The 23664-nt window shown below is 41.8% G+C and overlaps 1 protein-coding gene and 1 long non-coding RNA gene across 8 annotated transcripts in view; one reads left to right on the forward strand and one right to left on the reverse strand.

The window, feature by feature from the left end:
• KLHL4 (kelch like family member 4) overlaps window positions 1-6931 on the reverse strand; it is a 90253-nt gene extending 83322 nt beyond the window's left edge. The window contains exons 1-2 of one of the 2 annotated variants that reach the window (XM_039486853.1): window positions 6919-6931; window positions 5176-5282 (exon numbers count right to left, since the gene is read on the reverse strand). Coding sequence is in view for 1 of the 2 variants with exons in the window: in XM_039486852.1 (XP_039342786.1) it covers window positions 3487-3905 (419 nt within the window). In the remaining variant the exon portion in view is untranslated. Of the gene's footprint in view, window positions 1-3486; window positions 4210-5175; window positions 5283-6918 lie in introns of those variants that run through there. The other variant, XM_039486852.1, reaches the window with a different exon arrangement.
• Window positions 1-23664, forward strand: part of LOC120371260 — a 201712-nt gene that overhangs the window by 50260 nt on the left and 127788 nt on the right. For all 6 annotated transcript variants that reach the window (XR_005584238.1, XR_005584242.1, XR_005584237.1 and 3 more), the window contains one exon: window positions 11837-11924. This is a non-coding gene — a long non-coding RNA (uncharacterized LOC120371260). The remainder of the gene's footprint in view (window positions 1-11836; window positions 11925-23664) is intronic.

The following is a 23664-nucleotide window of genomic DNA, read 5'->3' on the forward strand; positions in this document are numbered from 1 at the left end:
AATGTATGTGACAATTTGACAGCAACAACCTCTATTGGTGATGTAGTAAAGGCTTTGTCTTCGTTATGAACTGTAGTGCACCTAGTATTTAATGTCTACTCTTGCAATGACAATGTGAATTAGTGTGTGTGGTTTGTATATGGTGTTGTATGACATGGAAGTAACATGGGGGGGGGTTGATGATGGAAATTGAGATATGGGAGCTAAAGGAAGATTGCTTGTATGTATTAAAACTTCTTTTTAAGGTATTCCTCCCCCGCCCCCCTTGAAGTTAGATTTTATATTTTCAAGTTTAACTGGCTTTTTTTAAAAATATGAAACAAAGCAGAATCTTTTCTTAATATTTCTGTGGAAAAACCACTAGCTTGAATAGCTGCATTATTTCATAAGAGGCTTATATTTGTAAAAAATTGATAATCTCAGTATAAAACTTTTCCAAGAGACTGTAAAAGGAGAAGAGTCGAGAGAGATTTGTTTTCGCTGTGTGCACATACTAACATATGCTGTATATTTATATATAGGGGTTTTTTTTTTGAGAAAGAAGTAGACTGTAGTACTTCTATAGATTCTTGAAATGACTCATTGGCTGAAATGTTAGGTCACAGAATTTTAGAACATAAGAACATAAGAAAGGCCGTACCGGGTCAGACCAAAGGTCCATCTAGCCCAGTATCTGTCTACCGACAGTGGCCAATGCCAGGTGCCCCAGAGGGAGTGAACCTAACAGGCAATGATCAAGTGATCTCTCTCCTGCCATCCATCTCCATCCTCTGACGAACAGAGGCTAGGGACACCATTCTTACCCATCCTGGCTAATAGCCATTTATGGACTTAGCCACCATGAATTTATCCAGTCCCCTTTTAAACATTGTTATAGTCCTAGCCTTCACAACCTCCTCAGGTAAGGAGTTCCACAAGTTGACTGTGCGCTGCGTGAAGAAGAACTTCCTTTTATTTGTTTTAAACCTGCTGCCTATTAATTTCATTTGGTGACCCCAGTTCTTATATTATGGGAATAAGTAAATAACTTTTCCTTATCCACTTTCTCAACATCACTCATGATTTTATATACCTCTATCATGTCCCCCCTTAGTCTTCTCTTTTCCAAGCTGAAGAGTCCTAGCCTCTTTAATCTTTCCTCATATGGGACCCTCTCTAAACCCCTAATCATTTTAGTTGCCCTTTTCTGAACCTTTTCTAGTGCTAGAATATCTTTTTTGAGGTGAGGAGACCACATCTGTACACAGTATTCGAGATGTGGGCGTACCATGGATTTATATAAGGGCAATAATATATTCTCAGTCTTATTCTCTATCCCCTTTTTAATGATTCCTAACATCCTGTTTGCTTTTTTGACCGCCTCTGCACACTGCGTGGACATATTCAGAGAACTATCCATGATGACTCCAAGATCTTTTTCCTGACTCGTTGTAGCTAAATTAGCCCCCATCATGTTGTATGTATAGTTGGGGTTATTTTTTCCGATGTGCATTACTTTACATTTATCCACATTAAATTTCATTTGCCATTTTGTTGCCCAATCACTTAGTTTTGTGAGATCTTTTTGAAGTTCTTCACAATCTGCTTTGGTCTTAACTATCTTGAGAAATTTAGTATCATCTGCAAACTTGGCCACCTCACTGTTTACCCCTTTCTCCAGATCATTTATGAATAAATTGAATAGGATTGGTCCGAGGACTGACCCTTGGGGAACACCACTAGTTACCCCTCTCCATTCTGAGAATTTACCATTAATTCCTACCCTTTGTTCCCTGTCCTTTAACCAGTTCTCAATCCATGAAAGGACCTTCCCTTTTATCCCATGACAGCTTAATTTACGTAAGAGCCTTTGGTGAGGGACCTTGTCAATTTTGTCACATTATGATACAATGTTTATATACAAAAGGGTAAATATGGTGAATAGATTGTTTTGAGAGACAGATCCTTAATAACTTCTCTAATTGAATTTGATCATTTTGGGGGGGGGCTTCACTTCTTAGGGACAGAATGTCAAAATGTATAGTTTTAAAAAAAAATTGATGGTCAATAGTTTCACAAAAGTCAGTGGACAGTTCTCTGATTCAATACATTTCTTGTTGGCACTGTTTTCATTCACATACTTTCTCAGCAAACTTAGACTTAATTTTTAGGAAACTTTGACTTTTTTTTCATAACAGTTCAAATATCTAGTATTATCTCAACAAGACATGTTCTGACTTTATATTTTAGCTCTTCCATACCTCCTTACAAATGATTGACCAAGTTAACCTGCATACATCTAATTTTATCTGATTTGATTGTGTTTGAGAACTTCAGTGACTTGTTTATATACACTGCTCCCTATTTGATTTTGTTTTGTGATTAATTTGTATACTAAACACTGCCTGCTAGGATGCTACTTGAAATGAAGTTTCAGGGTAAGAAATTTCAGAATGCCTCTTCTTTTGTACAGACATGTTTAAGGAATCACAGATGTCCTATATTTCACAATTTGAACAAATAACTGCTAAAAATACACAAACTGTCAACTGTGTCTTACTGCCAGAAACTGTCTCAAATAAATTAGTCTTGCATTTTTGTTAGTGTAAAGATCCTCAGTTTTCCTGGTAGAGGATAGCAAACCCACAAAATACAACAAATAAATTACCATGTTAAAATATACACTTGATTGGATCTGATTTTATGTGGTATTGTAAATAATGTTGGTATCTGCTTAGAAAAAATCAGCAAAAATAAAATAAGCATATTACACGTCACCTCAATCAAATGACTTGTATAAATATCTTAGCCCTCAATATTAGCATTTTAAAATAACTCATACCCTGTGCTTCCTGCATTAAGATCTCATTGCTGTAAGTAATATTTCATTACCTGAGCTTGCAGAGAGTATTTAGTCTCTCACTGTAGCAAATTAGCTGTGAAGGTAATATGATTTGAAATGAACCTTTTCAAAGCAATGCCAAGTGGGTTCCTTTCCACATGGTTCAAGGTTAATTATGTTTATCAAGAAGGCAGTAAAAAGGGGCAGTGAAGATGCTAACAGACTGGTGGTAACAACATAATGGGTGCATCTCCAACATTTTACATTTCTCAAAGTTGCAGTTATTGATAAAACCAGAATGGGGACTGTGTTTTGTGATGGATCATTTTTCATTGTTTTTATGCATAACAAATTAGGGCAACAAATTAACATGCTTTTTGGAGCTGCTATATGCATAACAAAGGAAACAGTGACAGATCTTATTCATTAGGAACTAGATCTCAAAAATGAAAAATGCAAAGCATAAAATATATAAAAAATGCATGGCAAGGCTCAGGTTCATTTTGAACACTTTTTTTATAAATATTCTTTATCAATCACATCTGTATTTTACAGTGCAAGTTCAAGGAATGTAGTAGGCAACTCTAGTTAAAAACAAAGACATTATTTAGGAATAATTTGGATTGGAGTATAGCTTTCATAGGGCAGACATCTAAAACTCCTACCTCTCAGTGGATTCATCTGTATTTTCGTCTGTGATCATCTGCAACTCCTGTATATTTTTACTTGAATCTTCTTTAACACAATTTTCCTCTGTGCTTGCTTTGGGGATATCCTCATTTGCTCGCAGCTGTTCTATGAGGTTTTGTTGATGCCAGGTTTGAATAGATCGGTGGTGCACAGGGGTTGGACCTGGCACTGGTGCCAGTATATTGTGGTGAACAGGACTGCTGTTTTTCTTTAGCCCATTTCTGTCCCGAGAGTGGCTCTTCAACCTATTCTGAACCGGTGTCCCTCTATGCTCATATCCTTCCTGAAGGCAGCCTCCAGTGCCTGTGGAACCTTGAGAGGGGTGACTGAACCACCTCCAGCGTAGCCTTAGGATCTGTTTCACATCAAACTCTTTCTTTCCAGAAACTGACATTTTTGCAGGAAAAAAGAACAAAAGCCTATTCTTTTAGAAAGGAAATGGATTCTTTGTTATCTCTTGTGTTTCAGCACCTCTTCTTAAGAAAAGACAACAAAGGAACAAATACCAGTAGCCCTCTTTTTTTCTGACTAATATACTGCTAGCACTTCAAGCCGATGCTAAGCTGCTGTTAACTGTATAGGTGGGAATCCATACTGACAGGATGATGAGGTCAGACCTTAAACAAGTAAATCAGCTTAGCACAGGAAAGCAGCTACCATAACACTACCCAGCTGCTAAGCTTACATACAGCGCTACAGCACAGAGCTCTCAGATATAACCTAGCCTCACATGATCCTGAGGGATCTTAGGCAGCAACTTAAGATGCAGAGAAGCACATACAAATAAAGTGGTAAGACCTTGTTTCCTATGAGGATTTGCATGAAGCCTGCTAATAAACAATACTGCATTTCACTACAAAATTATGAATGGTGAACTACTTATGTGGATTTTGCTAATGATTCACTGTGAAAGTATCCTGCAGCTCACATTTTCCTTAACAGGTTTACTACATTTATTGCAGTAGACCTCACTTTACTCTGTGAAATATCTAAAAATAGCCTTAAGAGTTGAAGTGCTTACCTAAAAGAAAGTGAACTTTCTTATTTAAAAAACATTGTGCAGTAGTGTAGGAAATATTTTCTTAACTAGGGATAGCATTTCTGGTGTATCCGTCTGACTAACTGTGGGTATGAGAAAAGGAAGAGCTTATAAAAATTGGAGGTGAAACCCTCCCTAAATGACCATATCTGTGAAAAACACAGTGCTTCCTGGCTAAATGCCTGTGTAAACACCCTCTTGCCCTTGTACAGACTCTGTAAAAGGTTGGGATTTTTTTAAACCATTCTTTTGATAGTGTGCATCAAAACATGTTTTGAACAAAATTAATTATATTTTAGAGATTCATTATTAGACAAGCATTAAATGTTCAGAACTGTGTGAAGTGTATTATAAATATTAGATAGTAATGTACATAACTTTGTTACACACAAAAACTGATAGCATTAGAAAAAGACACTCAGTTTGTCTTATTTGGCAATATATCATGTGTAGTTGTCTGTGTACCATTCTTTAAGTACTATTTTAAATAACTGCTAGTGATAGCCAAAACCTCAAAAGACTGCAGTTCAGTTTGGATAAGCCCTGAGGTGTGGGTACTGATCCAAACTTAATGCAGCACTCCCCCCAGCCCCAATTTTTTTTTGCTCTCTCTCCTTCAACTTACCTATATTGTTCTCCATTTTCCTAACATTTTTCTTTTCTTGATCTCCAAAATTCCACTGTCCAACAACACTCAGATTCTGAAATCCACTTTTCCTTTCCCATCCTGGCCTTTAGAGTCAGGGATAGTTCAAATCCAAGCAGTATGGGGTGAGGACAAAGCAAAATGAATGAGGGGTAGGACTGAAGAACCATCAGACTTTATTTATGTTGGGTCATGAGGTTTCATTCCTACTCTCATGCCAAATCTAGATAGTATCATGGGTTGGAGCAGTGTGAAATTAATTAGGGGACAGAGGGAAGAAAGAGTTTGAGGGAAGGGGGAGAAGTGAAATAATGAAGGAGGAATATAAGAGTGATTTACATATATGAGGAAGGGGAAAGTAGTTATTTGCAGGTGCGGTGCTTTAGGGACTCTATCTGTACAACCTGTGAATTCTGGTTGGTATTGCAAAGTTGTTATGAAATTGCTTTATCGTGGAACGCCTCTCTGTCTACATCCTTTCCAGATAGGGCCAATTGACAGTATATGACGACCACTGATAGGTCCAATGGCATGTTGTTAGGACTCAAAGACCACTTATTCAGATGGAAACATCTGGATTACAATGGGCTAGCTTGACCTGGGGACTTCCCCCAACTTGTCCACAGCGAGACCGCGCAGAAGTGCAAAATTCCCAAACCAGACTGAGACAGAGAGGGCAAAGTCGGAGTTTTAAAAGGACTCTTAGAGTGGGGACTGAGAGCCGCACATGAAGTATTGGGCAGGAGAGGAGAAGGGAATGGACTGGCCAGGTCAGAGAAGGTAAGCTGAGGAAAGAAAGTTCCTTGTTGTTCAAGTGATTGCATATTTCCATTAGACTAGGTGTGCACGCCTCGTGTACCCCAGTGCTGAAGTGATTTCCTTAGCAGTACCTCTAGGGGTGGTGGGTAATGACATCTCTGCCTTGTGGCTCCCTCCCCTCCCACCAGTCCAAACTGAAGGTATAAAAGGGAAGGGCCATCCTGCCTACCCTTCAGTTCCTGCTTACCACCCATGGTCAGTGGTCGTCATATACTGTCAATTGTTCCTCTGTGAATGTGCAGTTAGAGTTTTGCCTAGTTAATGGTATTTATTAGGGGGTTCTCAAATCCTCTTTTCTTTCTTTCCCTTCTTTTTCTTTACCTATTTCCTGCCACTGCTTATAAATTAGGCAACTCCAGGCTCTGCCTGGTATGCAGGGGGCCTGTGCCTACATCCCCTGGCTTCAAACCTTGCTCCAGAGAGACTTGTGAGCAATGGTCTCACTCCCTGAAGTTCTTGAGTGAGGATCATGTCAGGGACAGGTGTCTCATTTGCCAAGACAAGAAACAAGAAGGTGATAGAAGAACCACTCAGGTACATTGTTATAGAGGCCTCCCTTCACCAGGCATTGTCTTGTTACCACCTCATCTGATTACAGAGAGTTCCTCTCTGCCCAGAAATGTTTCCCTGGCCTGACCAGAAGAAAGAGATAGGAGGAGATCCCCTTCACAAAGGCACTCTTCAAAGAGACATCATGGTTCAAAGCCCTCTCAGCCTCTGAAGCCAAGGAAAGGAACAGCTTCCATGTTGTCAAAATCTTTGATGTGGGAATCCTCAGCTGCAGAGGCTAGCTATTTTGGTATCAAAGGTAGAGAACACCCTTTAGCTTGGCACTGTCCAGTACTGCTCCCTACTGGCTCCATCAAGGCAGAGCAATTGACTGTCTGGTTTCTAAGTTGGTACCATCAAGGCTGGCTGTTTCCTTGGAGCCAGCACTGGAACTGTTGCCCTTGATCACAATGGGGCAACCATCCCAGAGGCCTACACAGCTGCAAAAGATCTCTTGATTAATCAGACCAATAGTGTCTTCTCAGGGCTGTTGCACATGATGCATATGTTGCCTTCTATGTCAGTGTCCATTATGACACCAGTCACTTCAGGTCCAGTACCACATTCATCTATCATGATGTCAGCTCTGATACCAACAGTAACTGCTCTGCCTCAGCATGCAGTACTGATAGCCAGGAAGTCCCTTATGTTGCCACTGGTATTGCAGTCCAGTCATAGATCTTGGTCCCGATCTCTGATGATGCCACCCAGTATCACCTCCCTGACCCGCAGAGTACTCTCATTCCTCCTCAGAGTCTGAAATGGGTTTCTTAGACTCCAACTACAGGGAATCCAGGGCATCCTCTAGAGATGGTGACTGCTCTTGTAGGAGCTACCGTGACAAGAGCAGATAGAGAGATTGGAGGGTCTGGTCTAGACATAGATGGCCTCAAGTACTATACCAGCTCCATCACTGGCCCTCTGTTGCACTGCAGAAACCAACCCCCAAGAAGGGAAGTCTCTCCACCTAGTACCAATAGATAGTTGGAAGTTGGTATCAGGCAACTGCTACACTACAGAAATAATCCCCTCAGGGCAAAGTGTCCCTGTGTGATAGTGATAGGTTCCTTGACCCTTCTGTGCAGCACCCAGGATTGGGACTGCCTGCTGTTGGTTCAGACAGGCCTTCTATGTCTGTAGTTTTCAACCAGCCCCAAGAGGGTTCTAACCTGCCTTCTATGTATACATTGCCCTCATTGGGAGCAGGTTGTCACATTTCCTAAGCTTGTGGTAGTCCATCACCACCACCAAGTGGGTGCTAAGCACATTGGAATCAGGATATATCCTCCTATTCTTGTGCTCCCCTCCTTATTCCCCATCTTCCCACTCCTTTTTTAGGGACACATGTCACAAGTCAGTTCTGAGGGCAGACATGTTCTTTAGGAGCCATAGAATGAGGGCCTTCTCATATCTGAACAAGGGGTTCTACTCCCGAGACTTCCTAATACACAAAGCAAAAGGAGTCTTAGACCCATTCTGGACCTTCAGAGCCTAAACAAATACATCAAGAAATTATAGTTCTCCATGATCTTTGCTACAACTATTATCCCTTCATTAGATCCTGGAGACAGGTGTGCTGCCCTTGACTTGAAGGATGTATATTTCCAAGTCACTATTCACCCTGGCCACAGAAAATGTTTAAAGTTCATAGTAGGAGGAGATCACTTACAGTTTACAGTTCCATGCATTAGCCTATCATATGTACTGAGGGATTTAAACAAATGCATAGCAGTGATAGAAGCATACCTCTGCTGATCTCCAGGTATACCCCTACCAGGACAACTTGCTGCTGTGGGACCGCTCTTGTCAGTGGGTGGAGGAAAGTATCCATCAAATACTCCTCCTGTTTTGATTCCTAGGCCTGGAAGTGAGAAAGGAGAAATCAATGCTAGTACCCCTCCAGAGAACAGAATTTATAAAAGCAGTCCTTGATGTAACTGTAGTCAGGATGAGACACACTCACACCTAGTATAATTGTCATATGCATCACATCTTGAATAACAACCGTTCTGAAAGGTGAGTAACCATTCTTTTCAGAATACAAGCTATGCACTGCAACAGAAAGACCCTGACCCCAGCCTAAAGAATCCTCTGAAATGGTGTGGATATGCCTTTAGGGTTTCTTATTGTTGTGTATATCTGTTTCTAATGCAATTAAATAAAGAGTAATGGTTTTAGAATCCTGTGCAAAGTCTGTCTCTGTTATACTCTTCTCATGCCCTTTGAAGAGGTAAACTGGGGGCCCAGATCATCCACATGACTGGAGTTCTCAGAAAGTGTGTTTAAACTATGGAGGGAACCTGAGGGGTTGCCACTGGTTCCCAGCAGTGGGCAGTAGGCCATGTGATTGCAGCTCTGAGGATAGGGGTACTAAATAAACGATCTGTACCCCAAGAGTATGCTTAGAGTCCCCAAAATACAGAGACAGTGCATGGACTCTGTTCAGAATCCCTGGGTGTTTAGTCAAGGTCACATTAAAAGGACTGGCAGTCCTTGGTTAAGCAGAGCACTCATCCATCCCATTCTGGATTGTCTAATTTGAGCTAGGGTCTGTGCCATATATTTTGTTTATCCATATAGTAACTATAGACTTTTCTTTTCTCTTGTCAGCCATAGTGTATACTTACAGCAAAGTAGAGCTGTTAGGCATAATCTGGTAGTGCTGTTAGGCATGATCTTCCAAGCTATTTTTCTTTGCATGGTACTAGAAGATGTTCAATCATGGGAAGACATGCTATGCAGTGGTGTCAGTTTTGTTATGTAAGGGGAGAGGGATCTCTGTTAGCCGCTGGAGAGTTTACTCTCTTAAATTAGTTTCTGATTAGATTCACAGTACTCCATGGCAACCTAGCATTCTGAGACTCTTGAAAGAAGGAAGTGCATGCTGTTTGTGACCACCTTTGTTCCAGGACTGGTGTATGGGTGTAAACTTAGTGTACACTTAGAATATACTTAATCACTCCCGGTTTGGGGAATATCATTAGTAACAATATGAAAGTTACTGGGGACGCTAATTTTATTTTATTTTTATGTATTTATTTTTCATTGTTACTGTTTTTAATAGGTTTTATTTAATGTTTACTAACCCTTGTGCCAGGAAAAAAAACTATCCCAAACTCTGGATTTCAACCTTAATATCTATATTGTGATATTTTCCTATTACTTTCAAAGAAGCAACAGAGAACACATGAATATATGCCTTGCAACAATCTATCTACCAGTTTAGTAGAGATATTCTCTACATATTAAGAGGTTAATAGACTAATTTATGGTGGAATGTTGTTAAGATGGACAAGGACCATGGTATCTCACTGTATCCTCTTAATCAGGTCATTGAGCTACAGCAGCAGCTCTGTCATTTTTGCTTAGCAGCAACTCTGCTATATTTAACCCATATTTCTTCAATCTTTTCACAAAGCTTCAGCATTTCTGTTAGTATTTCCTTTACGCCTGATCATAAGCCATCTGCAATAGTAATTTAGTATATTTGAAGTGATCATGACAGATTAAAAAGTACATTACTTGAATGTTGCTTAAGCATGCACTGTATGCATTCCAGTTTGTGAATTACAAACTACAAATTATTTTCTGCTAACTCAAGCACATTTCCAGACAGAGGTAAAGAGTGTCATGCTGGTATTAAAAAGTTAATAATGGAAGCTCTCTGAACAGTCTTTTTTACTTAGAATGCTATCTTGAGGTGTGGAGCACACCTCAGATAAAGCATAAATGGATTATTCATCACACAGATAATGTATACTATATTTTATTTGTGTTTATAGCTTCATATCAGCATTCAAAATCTCAAGTGAAATCTCAAAGTATTTTACTAGTATGATAAAAGTGAACTGATGTCCCAGGCCTTTTAGCATGAAACATCACCTCCATTTTACAGCAGTATGCCACACACTTGCTTCTAATTAATTAGACCTAAATCTTGATATTTGTGTTCTAAAATGAAAGGAATAGGAATTCTGACCTTAGAAGATGGGTTACAAAAAATTAGGCTGGGATTTTCAAAGGAGCCTAAGGAAGTTAGGCACTGAGGGCAAGATCCAAAAAGGTATTGAGGCACCTAGTTGCCTCTTTACATCCACTGTTTAGGCACCACTGACTATTTCAAAATCACCACTGACCTGCTACCTAATCTTGTATGCACCTAGGTTTCTGCCAATAGTTATGTGCAAATCACTGCCCTGCACTTTGAGCAGGGAGGGGTTTGTCTGGCTGGCTGGGAGAAGAAGGCAATGCTTTCTGGCTTGGGGGAGGAGGAGAGAAGTAAAACTGCCGGAAGAGCAGTCAGCCTGGTGGATGACTCACCACCTAGGAATGAGGAGTTTAAAAAGGTCAGCCTGGGCCTAGGCCTGGCCCCTCCCCTCATCACTCGGAATAGGCTGGGCAGCACCCACTCTCCCTCCCTATTTAGGCCACAAATATACCGGGTGTTTAACTATATCTGCTGTGGATATTACGCTAGCCGCCCCACTAAGACTGGGAAGGAATTTTTTCCTTACCGCCATATTGGCCAAGTGCAGTGGGGGGGTTTCGCCTTCCTCACAGCAGGTTTAGCTGGGCTCCGTTCATGCATAGCATGATGGCGGTAGGCCATATGTCACAACTCTTTATTTAAGTGTATAGCAGACGTTCAGTGCAGGTACTCCATAAATTAAGGCACAAAAGAACAGAAAAATGGCTTGGAAAAGGAATTAAGGAGAGGTGCTTGGTAAATCAGCAAGCCAGGGGCAGTTGGAGACTCCTATGGATTGGTACAGCAGGGAGCCAACCCCCGCATCATTATGGCCCAGCTTAACCCCTTGTATGAGATGGAGTGGTCGGTAAGGTCCCGGCAAGGGAATTGCTGGAGAGACCTGGATGAAAAGGCGGGGGAGCTGGTGAAAGCCCCTCTAGAATTGGCTGGGATTGGTAAGGTCCCGGCAAGAGAATTGCTGGAAGGACCTGGATAAATAGTGGGGGAGCTGTGGAAGTTCCCCCACACCGCCCCAATGGCTGGAATTGGTAAGGTCCTGGCAAGGGAATTGCTGGAGGGACCTAGATGAAAAGGGGGGAGCTAGTGGAAGCTCCCCCTACCCCCACAAAAAAAAATTGGCTGAAAGTGGAGGGTCCCGGCAGTGAATCTGCTGGAGGGACATAGATTTTGCACCTGCACTGCACACATTTTATCTGCCGTGTTAGCCCCAGACATCTGTCTAATAATAAAGTTGCGGCCTGATTAAACCCCTATCTAATGTCTCCTGTCATTCTTTCCTCATAGCCAGAAAATCTGCCTAAGCACGATCACTACCCCATACCTAAAAAGTTGCTCTGAGCACGGACTTCAAACCAGGTCTCCCACATCTCAGGTGAGTGCCCTAACCACAAAATATATCAAATTTTGAGTCAATTTAAATAAGCATAAACATTTCAAATGTTTGTTTTCACCTCTTTAGGCTGGAAATCTCAAAAGAAGAGAATTTCCTGTGATATGCCCACTATTTATTTCAGGCAAAACCATGTTGTCAGTGTAAGAGTGTTAGAAAATTTTCTAATAAGTTTATTGAGGATTTCCACCCTCCATAAAAGGTTCTATTTCCATTTGGTTCAAGCCTCAGGTTAAAGTTTTGAATGGTTTTAACTAGTTTTCTATTTTAGTTGAATTAGCTCATTCCTTCCTTTTGTTTGTTAGAAATAATTCTAGTTCTCAGAAGTAATATTCACAGTTGTACAAAATACAAATGTAGCATTCTAGAATTCTAACTTCTCAGTTTTGTATGCATATAATAATAAAAATCAAATAGATAATCACATTTTAGAAACTTGTCTATCCAGAATTCTCTAAATATGCCATTTTTCCACTCTTGCAACACCACTATGTTTATCAGTTTTTTACCATAGGATTAAAACAAGGGATTTTTTCCAGTTCCATCATGATAATTAGTGCTGGTTGGAAAAAAACTTAGAAACAGTTTTTCATCAGAAAATGCAGTTTTGTCAAAATATAAATGCTTTGGGAAAGCTTATTGATTTTTACTGAAATTTAATTTCACAAAAAAAAAGGGAGGGACGAGTTCCAACAGTGTAGATAAGTAGCATTTTGATATTTTTAATCAAACATTTTGATTTTTGAGCTTTTGAAATGACTTGTTTTGAATTTTATTTTATATTATATCATAATATCATATAAATGTTAAGTAAATATTGAAAATGTTTTCTATATATTCTAAATGTTTCCTAAAACATTTCTATAAAATGTTGGTTTTATAGAAACAAAACATTTCAGTTGATCTGAAACAAAAACAATCAGAATTTCCTTTCATGGAGAATTTGGAAATTTTCAGATTTTGTTCTGACTGAATCAGAACAAACGCAAATTTTGAGATCTCGAAATCCTCCATGAAATAGAATTTCTGTGCTCACCTAACTCTAGTCATAACTTTGTATCAAAGGCAAAAAGTGGTAGAAAGATGAGAAATTATATAGGGTATATCTACACTGCAATTAAACATGTGTGGCTGACCATACCAATTGACTTGGGCTCAAGGGATTTGGGCTAAGGGGCTATTTAATTGTGTATAGATGTTCAGGACTGGGCTGGAGACTGAGTTCTGGGACCCTCCCCCTCACAGAAGCCATGTCTACACTGCCCCTTAGCCTGAGCCCAAACCTGCTGGCATGGGCCAGCCATATGTTTTTAATTGCAGTGTAGACATACCCATAGTGAGCATGAACCTCAAATTCACTGATAGTTTGAGTTGAAACAAATATTGAAAAATTCAGGTGTTAATCCATATCTGCTTTTAGCTCCCACCATGCAAGTCATACAAATACCTTTAATCCCAAAATGCCCTACTTCCCCCAACTTGTTGGAATATCTTCTTGTAGAGGGACCCTCTTCCAATGTCATAAGGTAACTGGCTGATTGGCCAACCTACTCCTCTTTTCTAACTTCTGGGACCAACCAATTGATCTATGTCTCATGAAATTTTTTAGAGGGCTGGCCCGCAAGCCTATTCCTCAAATCTACACTCTGGGGAAAACTGGCTATTTGTTACAGACAGAAAACCATGATACAAGCCTTTCAGCACATCTGGTTCCAGCCAGAAACAGGAATTGGAAGATTGGGGGAAAATGTATCAGAATTTTTCAGAACCTTATAGTTTAATTGGACTTCTATAAATGAAAAAGGACAGAGATAGTCTTTTTTGGTTCTCCAAATCAGTCTGTACAACCCCAGCTTTACGTGTACTGTAATAATAAGAGTTATGTTAAGATTTTTAGCAGGGCTATGAAGGAATTGTAACACCATATCAGTTTTCTACCACTGCTCCAGGAAACTGCAAATATAAATCCCTTCATGTTAATAAATTGTAAGCTCTTTAGGTTGTGGACTGTCTTTTTGTTCTGTGTTTGTACAGTGCTGTCACAGGGTGACTTGCCATTAAAGGGAAGATAGCCAACCCCACTTGTAGCACACTTAATTCACCTTCTAGCCTCTTGACATCACTGCATAACTGATCCCTTTCTTACAGGGCCTGCTGCCAGGCCACTCCAATACAGCCAATACCTTCTAACATTTATTGGTTACTGCAACCAGGCTCTATATTGATTCCCTTTATCTCAGTACTTGTGCCTATAGTTTTAACACCCTCTCATTAGATATTACAATGCTTTGGTCACTCTTTCTTGCAGCCAGTTCCCTCTGTTGTTTGGTGTCCTTTGCCCAAGTCTGCAACAGCTCTACTTTCCCTATGAGCTCTTACACTTACTGACTTTAAACTTCCAGGTTAACGACTCAAGAGAACTTGAGCCAAGTTCTAGAACAACAAAGAATGTGGTTAATACTTTCAGTTGCTTCGAAAGGCTTTCGTCTTCAAAATTTGACCCGTCTGTAAGATCAAATGCAAAAAACCCAAGCCATTAATTAATATTTTAAAAATAAAATGGTGATATTTTTTAAGACAAAACTATTGTAGAAAAGCAAGAGCAAAGCAGATGTTGTGAAGGGCCACATAGTTTTTTATTATCCCCCAAATTCCTGTTTATCCATCAATATTAGGGTTGTATCTTTAAGTGATACAGTTGCAGCTTTCAAGAAATCCCATTACTGACTGTCTGCACTTTCAAGTTGATATTTGACTGTGGGGATACCTTGTTACATAAAGCTGTTGACAAGTAATTGGAAATTGGAGTTAGCAAGGCTGTGTGAATGAATGGTAGTAAATAAAATATGATTGAACTGAAACAGTTTTAGAAATTTGAGAAGTTCTGGTAATTTTTTTTTAAACTTGTTTATAGTTTTACATGTCTTTACTTCCTGATTCATCTAAGGCCTGGTGCACACTAGGACTTTAATTCGAATTTAGCAGTGTTAATTCGAATTAACCGTGCACCCGTCCACACCAGGAAGCCATTTAATTCGACCTATAGGGCTCTTTAGTTAGAATTCGGTACTCCACCCCGACGAGGGGAGTAGTGCTAAATTCGACATGGCTAGCTCGAATTAGGCTAGGTGTGGATGCAAATCGAACTTAGTAGCTCCGGGAGCTATCCCACACTGCACCACTCTGTTGACGCTCCGGACAGCAGTCCGAGCTTGGATTCTCTGACCAGCCACACAGGAAATGACCCGGGAAAATTTGAATTCATTTTCCTGTCTGGGCACTTTGAATCTGATGTCCTGGCTGGACATCGGGGCGAGCTCCGCAGCACCTGCAACGATGCAGAGCTCTCCAGCAGAGGAGTTCATGTGATCTGTGAATAGAAAGAGGGACCCAGCATAGACTGACTGGGAACTCTTTGATCTGATCGGTGTGTGGGGCGAGGAGTCTGTGCTTTCGGAGCTGCGCTCCAAAACAGGGAATGCGAAGACCTACGAGGTCTCCAAAGCCATGAGAGACAGAGGATACAGGCGGGATGCAACGCAGCGCCGCGTGAAAATCAAGGACCCCAGACAAGGCTACCAAAAAATCAAATCAGCAAACGGACGCTACGGAGCCTGCCACCACTGCCCCACCAGTGACCGTGGACTCTGATGATGGGGCAGTGTCGACGGACAGTTCCTCGACGATGTTCACGGACGGGGAAGATGCGGAAGGGTTTGTGGAGGATGAGGCAGGCGACAGCGCTTACAACGCTGGTTTCCCGGAGAGCCAGGATCTCTTCATCACCGTCACGGAGATCCCCTACCAACCCTCCCCGGCCATGAACTCGGATCCTGAATCAGGGGAAGGAGCAGTCGGTAAGTGCTTTAACCATGTTAACTTTTATTATTAATGTAACAGGAATCTTAAGTGTGTGAAAAGGAGGTCTCTCTATATATGGGGATAGAACAGAAATCCTCCAGGGAGATCTCCACAAAGCTCTCCTGGGGTTACTCGAAAAGCATCAGCAGGAGGTTCCTGGGGAGAGCTGCCTTATTGGGTGCTCCGTGGTAGCACACTTTTCCGCGCGAGGCTTTCATTAATTACTCATGGAGCACTGCCTCCCCGAGCACGGCTGCATCGGGCCCTGGTTCGTGGTAGCTTTCACGCAGCATGCGCTCTCTATCTCCTTCAGTGACCGTCCTCAGGGTGATCTCGCTCGGAGACTCCTGCATCTATTTAGGGTAATTACTGTAATTTTACGCCTGGTCCAAAGTATGTTTAAAAAATCTCCAGACAGACGGCATAGCAGAGACTCAGCACGCAGCTGCGTGACGAGCGTAACGGAAAGCCAAAGAATATCATGGACGCTCATGGAGGGAGGGGGGAATGAGGATGCAAGGTATCCCACAGTTCCTGCTGTCTCCGCTAAGCATTTGCATTCTTGGCTGAGCTCCAAATGCTTCTAGGGTCTAACACAGTGTCCGCGGTGGCTCAGGGCATAGCTCGGCAATTTACGCACCCCCCCCCATACCCAGAAGTGAAAGGGGAAACGGTCCTGTGTTGACTCTGTTAGATGTCACCGTATCCGTAATGAATGCTGCAGATACATGCGATGCTGCAGCACTGAACAACGACATCCTCACTCCCCCCCCCCGCCATGGGTGGCTGACGGTGCAGTATGACTGATATCCATCGTCATCATCAGCCCATTGGCACATGGGGCAGTGCAAAAGGACTGGTAACCATGCGTACTAGCATCAGTCAGGTCGATCAAGGGCGCCTGGCCCTAATTTTTCATGGTAGATGGTGCAGTATGGCTGGTAACCGTCCTCATCATAGCAACCTCAGCCCCCACCCTTCATGTGTAAAGAAAAGATTCAATTGCCCCTGGACTAGCAGCAGGATGATGGTCTCCTTCATCCACAGTAATTTAATGTCCTGCCTGGACTATCATTGCAGCTGGAGGCTTCCTTCCACTCATTTCTCACAAACAAGTCCCTGTGTCTTATTCCTGCACTCTTTATGACTTAATCACAGAAGTGATGGGACAATGGTATGGTAGCCCAGGAAGGCTGCGGGAAGGCCGGAATGAGCAGGTGGGGTTGTTTCAGGATCACCCACTGTGAATAGCATTCAGCTCAAAATTTATGTATTATCGGACACAGAGCAGCTGTGCTCTCTGGTTCTATAATACAGAGGTTCTCTAGTACACTTTCCCATATTCTAGGCAGGACTGATTCTATTTTTAGATACCAAAAAGGAGGGATTGACTCAGGGAGTCATTCCCAATTTTGGCTTTTGCGCCCCTGGCTAAGAGCAGCCAGGGGCACTTATGACAGCACCACATTGTGCAGTGCAAAAGGACAGGTAACCATGAGCATCTTATTACTGTCTTCTTACCAATTCATGGTATGGTAGACGGTGCAGTATGCCTGGTAACCATCCCTGCTGTCATGCAAAAGCAAAAGCATGCTGCTGTGTAGCGCTGCTGGCCCGCCTCTGGCAGCGGCATCTAGTACACATACGGTGACATACACAAAAGGTAAAATAGGGTCCATGGTTGCCACGCTATGGCGTGTGCAAGGGCAATTCCGGGAAAAGGGGCTCGATAAGATTGTCTGCCGTTGCTTTCCCGGAGGAAGGATTGAATCGCGACATTTACCCAGAATTCATCGCGAAAATGATATGTGCCCCACCAGGCACAGGGGTCTCAACACAGAATTCACAGAGACAGCCTAGACTCAGTTATTTGTTCGCAAAAATGTATCTTTGCAAGGAATTCACTCGCTGTTTCCCATCTCACAGCTTCCACTGTCTCCAGACCTGCCACAGCATCCACCTCGCAGAGGCTGGCAAAGATTAGGTGGAGAAAGAAAAAGACAAGGGACAAGATAGTCGATGAACGTATGGGCTGCTACCTAGCCAAGGCGGACCAGCAGAGCCAGTGGAGGGAGACCGTCTCTCAGTACCAGCGATCACACAGCGAACGGGAGGAGAGGTGGCGTGAGGAACACAAGCAGGTGACTCAAACGCTGCTTGGACTAGTGAGGGAGCAAACGGACACGCTCCGGCGCCTTGTGGATGTTCTGCAGGACCGCAGGAGGACAGAGCCCCCCTGTAGTGTATCTTCAACCGCCCTCCCCCGCCACAAAGTCACATACCCCCCTCACCCAAAAGAACCAGGAGGAGGGGCGCCCGGGGCCGTCAATACTGTCAGTGCACCCCAGCAGAGTGCTCAAGTACCCAAAAGCTCCCATACCCTACATTTTCAGAAGTCCTTCCCTTCCTGACTCATACAAGTCCCAATCCCAGTCCCATCACCTAACTGTCTACTTAAGTAATAAAAATACTTTGCTGTTAATTAATGTTTCTGATTTTTTTTCACAGAAGACTGTGTTTCAATGGGGGGCGGGGGAAAGGGGGTTGTTAATTGCAAAGGACAGGCACCTTTCACACGGTACAGACACGGGGGAAGGATCAGCAGCGGGTCACACACACAGTGCAGTCTGTAGGCACCATGGTCGGTATGGGAGGTGGTTTCCAGGTTATGAATGGGCGGTGGGGATGTGACTTTGTAGCGATGGAGGGAGGTTACAGATCTTAGACAGCGGTCCTTGTCCTGGACCGCAGAGTCACGCAGCAGAGGAATCTGTATCCGTCCTCCTCCGCCACAAGGTCACATATCGCCCCGCACACAGAATTCGAAAAAGAGGGATGGCAGGCTCCGTTGAAAGAAGCATTCCGGCACTGCGGACCGCAGTAGGAGCAGGAGCCTGTCATGTCTTGAGTTTACAGGCGGTCTTTACATCAGCGCACACCCTACCCAACACAGTCTGCGTCCCAGTGTCAAGCCTTTAACGAAAAGTCATGAATAAAGAAACCTCTCTTAAGTAACAGTGTGACATGTATTTTATTTTTACACGTGTGTTGGAAATGGGGGAAACGGGGTGAACGGGGTATGTAACCGAAGAGGAGAGTCAACAGTAACTGGGTAAAGAAACAGGGGCACGTTCAGCTTCTCTGTAAAAAAACTGACCAGCCACAGATCACGCTGCTCGCTGATCGCTGGGATTAGAAGAGTTCCTTGTCGCTGTCCCAGGCGCCTGTATAGGGCTTCATGAGCAAGTGCATTAGCGGGCAGGCTGGGTCACCTAGGATGACTATAGGCGTCTGCACATCCCCAACACTTATTTCGTGGTCCGGGAAGAAACTATCTTCCTGCAGGCGTATGCGCAGCCCACAGTTCCTGAGAACACACGCATGACGAACCTTGCCCAGCCACCCGACATTCATGTTGGTAAAACGTCCCCTATGGTCCCCCAGTGCTTGCAGCACCATTGAAAAGTAGCCCAATTGCTCAGCAGCTGACTGTGGAAGAGGTGGACGATAAAGTGCGAGGAGGAGAAAACGGCGATGATAGCAGCGGGCTCCATGCTTGCAGTGATGTGGCGTCCGCGCTATCACTGACCAGAACAGTGCATGAAGAGATTGCCCGCAGGCGCTTTAAGGGAGGGAGGGAGGGATGGCGTGATTGACGGTTCAATGACGACAGTTACCCAAAACCACCCTCGACACATTTCTCCCCCCAGCAGGCATTGGGGGCTCTACCCAGCATTCCAATGGGCAGCGGGGACTGCGGGAACTGTGGGATAGCTTCCCACAGTGCACCGCTTCCAAAGTCGACGCCGGCCCCATTAATGTGGACTCAGAAATTCGAATTACTGTATTTAGTGTGAATACACAAATTCGACTTCATAAGGTCGAATCCACAAATTCGACTTAAGTAGATTCGAAATAGTCTTGTAGTGTAGACAAGGCCTTAGTTGCTGTCATTCGTAAGATTTGTTACCCTTTTGATTTATTTGTTACTCATTTGGCTTTAGTTGATCTATTTTAGTTTTGTACACGTTTCAGCATTTGAAAATTTGAATTCAGAAACCACAAGATGGTCGTAATATTTGACTCTAGCAGCTTAAACAACTTAACTGCAGGGAGAATCAGGGACATAATAGATCAAGGAGTGCACCCAAGTGTACTGTTTGTAAATGATGCATGCAAATCAAAATGACTGTGCAATGAATAAAGCCAAACAATAAGTACTAAAAAAATAGTCTCCAAAATAAAGCTTGGTGCTTTACAGGCAGGTATGAAGATATGTACTGACGACATTTACCCGGAATCACCCACGACACTGTTTTTGCCCCATCATGCATTGTGATCTCAACCCAGAATTCCAGTGGGAGGGGGAGACTGAGGGAACTATGGGATAGCTATGAGATAGCTACCCACAGTGCAATGCTCCAGAAATCGACACTAGCCTCAGTACATGGACACACACCGCTGAATTAATGTGCTTAGTGTGGCCGCATGCACTCGACTTTATACAATCTGTTTCCAAAAACTGGTTTCTGTAAAATCGGAATAATCCTGTAGTGTAGACATACCCTAAGCCTCAGACTGCACTTAAATTTTGTGCTAATTGTATTTTCATGGTACTATGGGGCGTTAATAAAGAGGAAATCCTCACGAGACCAAATTTCACATTTGGGGTCAGCATTGCTAAGCACCACTACCTGCTGCTTGGGAGGCATGGGGGGTTCTGGCATGGGGGGTTCTGAAGACACCCATAACCACACCCACCCCAAAGGGTCCTGACAGATGCTGGAAAAGACACTTCAGCCTGATCTAAAAAATATCCATTAACCATATTGTTGAGAAAGCAAACGTAGAGATGTTGTCCCTGAAGATTCTTCATCTGTTTAGGAGATTGTGTTGGGTTTGGATATGGTGGAAAATAGGGAGGCTTCAAATGGGTTGGATAAGCAAATTGAATCTTTGAGAAAAATCTATTATTCAGATTATAAGAGCAGAAAGGAGTTTTAAGAAGATTATAACTGTAATTGGTTAGTATTGCTCTTGAATTAGGAGATATACAAAATTGTTTTTAATTTAAACTTCCTCACAACAAAAAGGAAGTGAGTGACTCTTCCTGTTCCCAAGCCATATTTTAAGCATTTTTCCAAAAGAAATGTTTGTACAGTTTCTAGAAATAGGTAATTAGCATTTTTTAAATAAAGAAATCTTTCCTGTCCATTTGTAACAAAAATATTGTCAAGAAGCATTGTTTCTTAATTCATTTTGGAACATGAATTTTCTCTGTCAGTTATTGTTTGATATTTTCAAGAACAACAAAGAGCACCTCTGTATAGGGGTAGGGGTTGCTATTAGCAGTTGAAATACTTATGAAAAGATTCAAATTGCAACCCCACATTAATTTAAAACATATGACAGGACCAGAAGGTCTAAATCATGATGTACAGTTTATTTTGCCCAATTAATCAAAAAGTCTGCTGTTTTCCATGCATGTGTAAGCACAGTGACACATTTCTCCTGATATTTAGGGATGTAAGATGAGAATCTGGCAGTCAGTCTGGAAAAATAAGAAAATTTCCAGAAAGCTGCAGGTTAATCAATTTAAATGCTGTCATATATTTACATGTTTTATATTGCCTTTCTCAATGTTGCTGATTATCAAAATATTTTAGAATAAACAGGAGCTTTCCTCTTTCTAATGAACCTGTCTTTCTTTTCACGTCTTATTTGTCAAGTGATGCCCAAACTCAGGGTCTATATTATCATTATTAAGTCTGTGGTGCTGAATTTTGATATCAGAAACAATGGTCATGGTCTCAGTGAGTCAATTAGGCAGAAGATAGAGGCTGGGAATAGAGAGGATAGTTTGATTTAGAAACAAATATCTTGTTAAGAAACAAATATTGGGAAGAAAACATAGGGGAAAAAAGATAACTACATGTAGTGGAGGGGAAGTAAATATGTCTTCTTAGATTTCATGAGTTTGCCTCAATGACAGTGGTTAAAGGTATAATTAAATGGTGGAAAGTTATAGTTAAGTAATGATTGGTTATGATACCAATTGTAGTTCTGATTCAGTATCTGTCAGGGTTCCTTCCCCACTCTGAACTCTGGGACACAGATGTGGGGACCCGCATGAAAGACCCTCTAAGCTTATTTTTACCAGCGCAGGTTAAAAACTTTTCCAAGACACAAATTCCACCTTGTCCTTGAACAGTATGCTGCTACCACCAAGTGATTTAGACAAAGAATCAGGAAAAGGACCACTTGGAGTCTTATTCCCCCAAAATATTCCCCCAGCCCTCCATCCCCTTTCCTGGGGAAGGCCTGAGAATAATATCCTCACCAATTGGTACAGGTGAACACAGACCCAAACCCTTGGATCTTACAAACAATGAAAAATAATCACCGTTCTTAAAAGAAGAATTTTAATTAAAGAAAAGGCAAAAGAATCCCCTCTGTAAAATCAGGATGATAAATACATTACAGAATAACAAAATATTCAAAACACAGAGGATTTCCACTCTAGGCAAAACTTTAAAGTTACAAAAACAGGGGTAAAAAAACAGGGATAAACCTCCCTCTAGCACAGGGAAAATTCACAAGCTACAACAAAATAAAATGTAATGCATTTCCTTACTAGTACTTACTCTTTCTGCAATATTAGATGCTTAGTTCAGATATGGCTTAGGGAGATGTATTTTCGCTGCCCTGGTTCCTTGCTGACTCCGAGAGAACAAAAACAAAAAACTTTCAAATCTGTGGGGGAAGGATCTTCTCCCCTTATTGGTTCTTTTGGTCAGGTGCCAACCAGGTTATCTGAGCTTCTTAACCCTTTACAGGTAAAGAGGGATTTTATGCTACCCTTATCTGTATGTTTATGACAGTATCCTATTTTAAACTTCATTTTCAGCTTTAAATTTTTCTGCCCACATTTGTTTAAACCCTTATAATAGGCTAATATCAGGAAAGATTACTTGTTTTGAGTGTACAAATGTCACAGCTACAAAAATAAGTTTATCCAGATTTATTCTGGGTAGTGCCAGACATCACTTGATTAAACCTGTTCACTTTCATCTATGTAATACATAATGTGATTTTCTTGATATTTCAAAGTGCTCCACTCCAGAGAAATATATACAAAGCCTTTTGTTGTGAATGATGTTTCATTACTTATTGATATAGAAGATCAAGTGTCATAATACAGCATTCAAAAAGTGGAAGGGAAAGAAAAACTTTACTAAGTTGCCTACCAGAGTTAGATATGCCATTGAACAGTCACTGCAATTAAATTCACACGTGGTAAGGAGACATGCCATTACTCACCTAAATTATACAGCAGATGTCACCTTATTAAGTCTCCCCAACCTTTACCACCAAAACTACCACACACAAATTACCTATATAGCTGCATATTGTAATAATGTTTCAAAAGATTGAATGCGGTGATCCCTGGGAAAATAACTTTACTGGCATGAAATATATGCTGGTTCCAATTACATAGATAGAGCTGCAATATCCTAATATGTCCAGTGCTGATGCAGCAGCATGGAAGTCGCTTAGCAACACAATAGTTGCATGGATGAAACTACTGCATTAAGTCCCTCGTAGCACCCATATTTCTGATCCCCATAACAATGTTAACTCAGTTCCTTAAACTGATAAGTACATTAAGTCCACAAAACAGTGTTCATCATTTGGATTTCACACTCATGGGCCTATTGCCACTTCAGAAAGGGTGGTTAAATTCCAGTAGCTGTTAACAGTGACATAGATTTTGGTGTCCAGAGCCAAGATTTTCCAATGTGACTTATGATTTTGGGTATCTAATCTGAGACATCTTGGAGACTGGTTTGCTATTGAGAGA

Source organism: Mauremys reevesii, linkage group 9, assembly GCF_016161935.1.
Source record: "Mauremys reevesii isolate NIE-2019 linkage group 9, ASM1616193v1, whole genome shotgun sequence".
NCBI classification, from domain to species: domain Eukaryota; kingdom Metazoa; phylum Chordata; order Testudines; family Geoemydidae; genus Mauremys; species Mauremys reevesii.